This window comes from Elephantulus edwardii, unplaced genomic scaffold (genome assembly GCF_000299155.1).
Source record: "Elephantulus edwardii isolate Elephantulus edwardi_28Jun2011 unplaced genomic scaffold, EleEdw1.0 scaffold00098, whole genome shotgun sequence".
NCBI classification, from domain to species: Eukaryota; Metazoa; Chordata; class Mammalia; order Macroscelidea; family Macroscelididae; genus Elephantulus; species Elephantulus edwardii.
Window position 1 is genome coordinate 8143910 of NW_006399848.1, and position 7446 is coordinate 8151355.

General features: G+C 37.3%; 1 protein-coding gene across 1 annotated transcript in view; it reads right to left on the minus strand.

Moving 5' to 3' along the window:
- The window catches only part of HEPACAM2 (HEPACAM family member 2), a 67715-nt gene extending 65744 nt beyond the window's left edge, over positions 1 to 1971 (minus strand). Inside the window, exon 1 of the mRNA XM_006891497.1 lies at positions 1813 to 1971. Within this exon, the coding sequence (XP_006891559.1) occupies positions 1813 to 1891 (79 nt within the window). The 5' untranslated portion in view covers positions 1892 to 1971. The remainder of the gene's footprint in view (positions 1 to 1812) is intronic.
- Between the last annotated feature and the right edge of the window lie 5475 nt (positions 1972 to 7446).

The following is a 7446-nucleotide window of genomic DNA, read 5'->3' on the forward strand; positions in this document are numbered from 1 at the left end:
GCAACAATGAATGAATGGAATTCCAAAATCTCTGTAGATGTTCATTGAAATGAAAAAGAAACAAACTAAATTAAACAAAAAAAAATGGGATCTAAAATTACAGCAATAATCTCTCCTTTACAGATTTGTCTTAAAGCAAGAGTGTGACAGAGGTATGTTCAGTATTAAGGGACACTTAAAATCTTAGTGCAAGATTTGTCTATATTTCAGCAACAGAATACTCCCTAGACTCATTTCACTGTATTGAATATAAACATCAGACCTCTTCAAAGTGACCTCTAGCTGCAGTTCAGAAGAATTGGCTTTTACTTCCCTATTGCCATACACAGTATTAGCAAACATAACACAACTACTGTTGACTGAAAATAAATGCATGCACCTGTAAAGAAAATAGAAACTGCAAAGTTGTATTTTGAATAAATTGTACAAGCCTCATTTGGGGTTTTATTTTATGGGTTATTTTAAGCAAAAGCACACATAAATTGAAAATTCCTTAAAAGCAACAAAAGGTTTTCACATTGCCTGTGTTTTTTTACAACATATTATGTACAGAAAAAAGTAAATCTGAGTAAGAAAGAAGTCTTAAGCATGAAACCTATTTCTTGGAAATGTATTTTATTTTAATCTAATTCTTCAAATGAATCACCTCTAAGTTCTAAAGTCAATTATAGTAATTTTGCTTATGAAGTAAAATACATCACCCTTTTAAAGGTAGGCAAAGTTTACAAAAAGAAATAACCAGTGATGGTAATTGTTTAATTTTTTTTTAAATAAAGAATTAATATAGGCTTGAATCAAGAACACAATCACCATAATGACTAGAACTATCATTGTTCTGGAATAAGCCTTAAAATACTGCCCAAATCTTCATTTCATATATGTGGGATATGTACAATATTAGGTGTAAATCTGAATCACAATCACAACTGCAATAGAAGCAATGACAGTATAACTACAAAAGAAAGCTTCTAAACGACTGAAGAAGGCTAAAACTTTCACTGCTTATTTAGACAAGCTATTAACATTTAAGGGCAAGAGCTTTTTAAAAAAAATGTTTGTCTGTTGAACAGAAACAAACCAAGAAACAAATTTGACTTAAAACAAATATGGAAAACGGAAAAGAGAACATTTGGTAAAAATAATGTCGACAGATAAAAATAGCTCCTGTGATTGAAGAGAAACTCGGTTAAGCCAAAAGGTTAAAAGAGGAACTGGCGAGAAGTATTAAAGCGCAGAGGGAACTGTGACAGGCATAGACACTGTTAAAGAGAAAAGTGAAGATATTCTTGATAAATAGCCCTTTATAACACATTTCAGCATTATTTATAATTCCCCCCAATTCGGAACCTCACCTTAATCTATATTGATAAAACAGGGAATTTTAACTATAGCAGAACCAATAGCATGCAATAGTAACTTTAACTAAAACAGTGGATAATCACTTTCCTAAGTTGTTTTGAATTTCATTATAAATTATCTTAATTTCATGACCTATAAAAATGTTTTCATTAAAGACTAAGGAACTTATAAACACTGTAAAAAAAGAAATTCATTAGACTTTTAGAATGTACTAACTTTTTAAATGAGTGCTAATCTCATTAAGTGTTGTTCTGAGAAAACAATTAAGATCTGTTTATTAAAACTCCATCTCCTAAACGTTTGTTTCTTTTCTGGAACAAAGTGTGTTATTGTTTAAAAGGTTCTCAGCTGCTCTTTAATTATCTGATAGAATCTACAGCCTAAATCAAATGTTTACCTCATGTCCACAATTAAAATAAAAGCAGGTACAGTGTAGTTCATGTATTGCCTTACCTAAGAGAAGAAGGTATATTTTGCACTGAAGGACCCCAATTCTGCTGCCAAGGGGCGCCATGAAAGCATCCTGTCCCATGCATGCAGTGCCCTGTTCCAAATGGTAACTTGGTTCATGGACCAGCAGCTGCTGGTTTATTTGCTAGGGAAATTAGCAGTGAGGTAACAGACCCTATCCTGCCTCTTGCTTCTGTGATTTGAATATGGAATGAAGGTGTATACAAAGGATACTGGGAGTAGGAACACCTGTTAAATATATGTATATAGACTCTGAAAATACAGGCTTACGACTTTCACAATAGTTTCCTACAGGTTATGAGTAATCATCTCTTTCATAAATTATTACCTATAAATAATCACAAGATGAAAAATACTCTTTTGCGGGGACTCTCTTGAAAAACAGTATGAATTAGAATGAGAATATACAGCAAAGTCCATTAAAAACAAAAGCAGATTACCTATCATGACAAAATAAGCATCTTTAAAAAGTCTGCTTTCTAGGAAAATGTGTTTAATAAATCTGCTAAACAAAATTTTCATGAAATTCAAAATAGAGAAGTAGAGTATCTTTAAAAATGTATTTTTTAGTGCAATTCTGCTACTAAGGTTTTATTCATTGTATTTTTAAAAGCAAAGCACAGGTGTGTTTCCAAGTGACCCTGAAGCACAGACTACATAATTATCAGTGAAAGCTTTTGTCCACAGACGATATCTGAGTCTCGATTTTCACAGCTGAACCACTGAGGAAGTGAACCAATGACTGAGAGAAGATCTTGGCTTCACTATTTTGTCTTTTCATCTTGGCCTCTTCATTGTGATGGCAGCATTTGGTCTGAATAACTGACTAAGTTACAAATCACCATTCATTTGCAGGAAAGCTTCTGGTACAACTTTTCTATATAAAATGAATCAAATTATGTGTCATGTAATTTTTAAAAATGTCGTTGTTTTGCTTATAATCCTTCATATACATTGTGTTATATACATTCATATACATGATGTTTATATAATTACTATTCATCTATGCCCATTATCACCCCTTCTTTTCAAGTTGTCATGAACTCTTCCCATTCCTTCACCCCCTCCTCTGCTCACTAATCTCTACTATCATAGTGATTCTGCCCCTTCCTCTTCTTTTGCCCTCACTTTCCCCCCTCCCTTTACCCCTTTGAACGTTTATATTTATCTAGTTCGGTTATCCTCCTATTTTCACAGCAATGGTCTCATGCATTTTTAATGGTAAAATTTCACTGAAGAAGTTCAATGATGAGAAAGGAAGAACATGCCTATGCATTCATTGTATGTGTATGTGTGTAAGAATGAAAGTCATTTTGGAATCCAAGTTTGGAAATAATTTTGGTCTTAAGGATCCCAACTGGTCTAGAAGGGAGTCTTATAGGTAAACAGTGAGCGACAGTTGAGAAACCTGAGTGGTCTTCACCGAGTAGTCAATTTATAATTTCTCCTTGCTTCAGAAAAACGGTAAGCGTTTCCTTCCTAATAAAAAAAAACAAACAAAATGGTACATATCTAGCCCTTAAATTCCAGACATCATCTATTTCAGGTGTTATTTCATTGCAATTTAATTTAATCACATACTTATTTTCTTCTCTGAGCTTCTGAAATATAGAGATTGGTCTTATGATTTATGGATTCCCAGCACCTACTGCAGACTTAGGTAATATTTTTATATTGTTCCACTGAAAACTAAAAATGTTCTTTGGCCCGTGTATTCTAATTCTCAACTGACTCTTAAGAATTGCAGACAAACTTTATATTTCACAAAATATAATTTGGAAAAGAATGATGGAAGTTCTAGAAATTTTAGACAAGTTCTTCCTTATCACACACACACACACACACACACACACACACACAGAATGAGAGAGAAAGAGAATGTGAGAGTTTTATTCAATATAAATCCCCAGTTGCTTTTATTAGATAGGTTCTTTCTAACTTATTTCATGGTAAAGGTTGCTATGTATTTGGGAAAATAATAAAGACAATATAGTGAGTTTTTCCCAAGGTTAAATTTAAAGGACTGTTCTGTATTCTGAGGCTCTTTTTCCCTTTTTTGTATTTAAAATGTTTTATGATATAAGATGCTACATAAATAAAAGTAAAAATCAATCACAGTTGTGATCTTTTCATACATACATTAAAATGACAATACCTATAATGAATGGTACGACTCCTGTTAGGCATACAGATGACAGATCGCCCTCTAGTGGCTGATAGTAGGTATAGAGTCTTACTTTCTGGAACAACCTCTGAATTTAGGTTTACAGATCTAGCGTCCCAGGTAAGGAGTTGTGCTTACAACAGAAAGGCATGTTTGAATACACCAGTTGTTCAGCAAAAAGATGGGCTATCTAATCCCATGTGATTTACTGTCACTGGAAAGCTGCTGGAGAATCAGCTATGAGTTGGTTCTTGATGGCACACAATAAGGACATACATTAGGTTTATAGAAGTTAGGGAGCTTCAATATTTATTACATCTGAAGATCAAGAAAACAGAAATGCCATTGGGTCAATAGTCAATATCATGATAAATGGAACAAAGATTGAAGTTCTCAATGATTTCATCTTACTTGGAACTCCAATCCTATTGTACCCTTAGTACAATAGTCACCCTTACAATAGAACACCCTTAGTACAATAGTCAAGAAATCAAGAGGTACTGCATTGGAAAAATCTGCAGACAAGAACATCTCCAAAGTTCTAAAGAGCAGTGTTGCGAGTTTAAAGGCTAGGAAGCACTTGAGTCAAGACATAATCTTTTTAATTACTTGCTATGCGTGTGAATTTTGGACAATGACTAATGATGACAGAAGAATTGATGCCTTTGAGTTGTGGTCTTTGAGAATACTGACTATTCCACAGGCTGTCAAAAAAATAAAAAAAAAAAAATCCAAACAAATAGTTTTGAAGCAAGTGCAACAGGTGCAACCAGGGTGCTTCTTATAGGCAAGGATGGTGAAACTTGTCTCATCCCCATGGGTATGTTGTTAGGAGGGTCCAGGCCTTGGAATACGACACCATGCTTGGGAAGATGGAGGATCAGTGAAATAGAAACAAAATCCCTCAACAGATACATTGACAGTGTCTGTAATGATGGGTTGAAGTATACCAGCCATGAATAAGATGCCACAGGTTTATATTTGTTATTCATAAGGTTGCTCTTGGTTGTAGTTGACTTGATGGCATCTAACAATAAGTGGCCTAGTGGGTAGGGAGTTAAGCTTCTATTCCTAAAGCTGGTGGCTGAAAACTAATAGTTGGTCTGATGGAGAAAGATAGGCACTGGCTGGCAGCTGATTTAGTCTCTGACATTTCCAGGCTGTTAAATATAGTCACCTATAAATAATTATAGCCTCAGGATCCGAAGAAAGGAGGGCTACTATGAATTTGAATTGACTTGATGGTAGATATAGATCTACATTACCTACTTATCCACATCTGATGCAGAGTAGAATGGTCTCTGGGACTACTTGGCATACAGGGGATCACTATGAGTTGAAATAGATTTTATGTCAAGTAACAACCAAGTTGTAACATCTTAGGTTTTTGTTTGGTTATTTAGATCTAGGATTATTGTTTACTATCACTATTGTCATTTTGACAGGAAGACAGGACAATTTGAACCTGGCTGAGGGCCACAGATGACAATCACCCACCTTCGGCTTGATAGCACAGCTTCCTTCCACTAGGCCAACGTAGCTCTCTCTTGGTCATCATCATTGTTATTGTTGTTTAATGCCGTCAAGTCGTAGACGACTCATAGCGACCCTATGAACAAACAGCCTAAGCACTGTTCGTACATAGAGTTTCCAGAGGCAAGCCATTTTGGAAGTGGATGCCACTCCTGCTTCTAGGTGGTATAGCACTGGTCTGTGCCTTGCTGTACAGAGGTAACTTGTGGTTGCTGTGATGCTGAAGCCTGTGACAGTGATGTGCCAATCGTGGTAATGGGCACCCATGGTGGACAGTGTTGGCTGGAGCTTCCCGACTAAATCAAGCCTGGAAGCAGGAGCGGCATCCACTTCCAAAATGGCTTGACTCTGGAAACTCTATGTACTAACAGTGCTCAGGCTGTTCATTCATAGGGTCGCTATGAGTCGTCTACGACTCAACGGCATTAAACAACAACAACAACATCACTATTGTCAGGATTTCCAGTCTGACTTGCTTTAGATTATGGAAATAGTAAAGTGATGGGTGGAAGTGAAACTCTTTGGATTTTTACTTTGCTTTCCCCCTCCTTGGCACCTATCCAGAGGAAGGGAAGATCAAAGAACAAATATTTCTAACCCTAGCTGGCCACTGATGGGCAACATCATGAGAGATTGAGAAAAGATAGAAACTGTCAACGAGTTTGTCTTACTTGGATCCACAAACAATACACTTGGTACCAGCAATCAGGAGATCAGGAGACATACTGTACTTAGAAAGTCTGTGGTCAATGACCTCTTCAAATTAGTGAGGGAAGATGTTTGGGAACTTGGTTTGAGGACTATGGTGTACCTGATTCTGGCCATCTTCTTTTCAGTCACTTGCTATGCATCTGGCAGCTGGACAATAAGTAAGGATGATAGAAGAATAAAAGCTTTGTGTCGGCTTGGGGAAAGTACTGAGTATCCATGGACTGCCAAAAGAACAAACAGACATGTCTTGGAGAAGGTGCTCCCAGACTGCTGTTTAGAGGCAAAGATGATAGTTTTGGCTCACATACTTTGGACATGTTGCCAGATCGGGTGTTCATAGGGTCACTTTGAGTCACACTGGACTTGAAGGCACCTACCAACAACCACTACCTTAGCCTTAGGGAGCTCTCGTGGTTTCATCTTGTTGTTAACCCTCTAGGCTTAACACATCGACCCATGCCTTGGACTCTAGTGGTTTTTCAGAAGCAGTAAATTTTACTTTCCCATCCATTTCCTGCGGGGCAGCAGGAGGATTCAAACCACGTGCCTTTAGGATTGCAGCACAGCCTCTTACCACCAGAGCTCTCTTTGCAAACAGGAGGAGATCGTTCATCTTTCTCCCTCGGAGTGGTTTATGGATTCGAACGCGTGTCTCTGAGTTGGCAGCATAATTCTTTAGCACTAGGTTATCATAGCTGGGCTTGTTGTTAGGAGTGTACGACCCTAAGTGACCTTATCAACAACAGACTAAACCCCGTCCTAATCTCACAATCTCTGACACACTCGAGCCATTGCTGCAGTCACTGTGTCAATCCACCTGGTTGAGTCTTCCTCTCCTTCATCGTCCTCCTACCTTTCGAAGCATGTTCTTCAAGGAAAAGCCTCTCACAGCAACATGCCCAAAGTATGCAGAGGAAGCTTCACTATCCTTGCCTCCAAGGAGCACTCAGGCTACACCTTCTCCAAGATGTATCTTGGCTTAGTGGTGCGGTATTGCTCTAGTAACCCAATGGTAAGCGGTTAGAATCCATGGGAGAAAGATGGGCAATCTCCTTTCTTGCAGTTTACGGCCTCTGAAAACCCTTTGGAGGACTCTGTAGAAAAAAAAGATGGACAGTCTCTTCCCTTTAAAAGAGTTAAGCGCCTCAGAAAGCGAATATAAATCACTAAAAATAGAAATTCCGTTTAGAGCAGTGAGCTTGGATTTT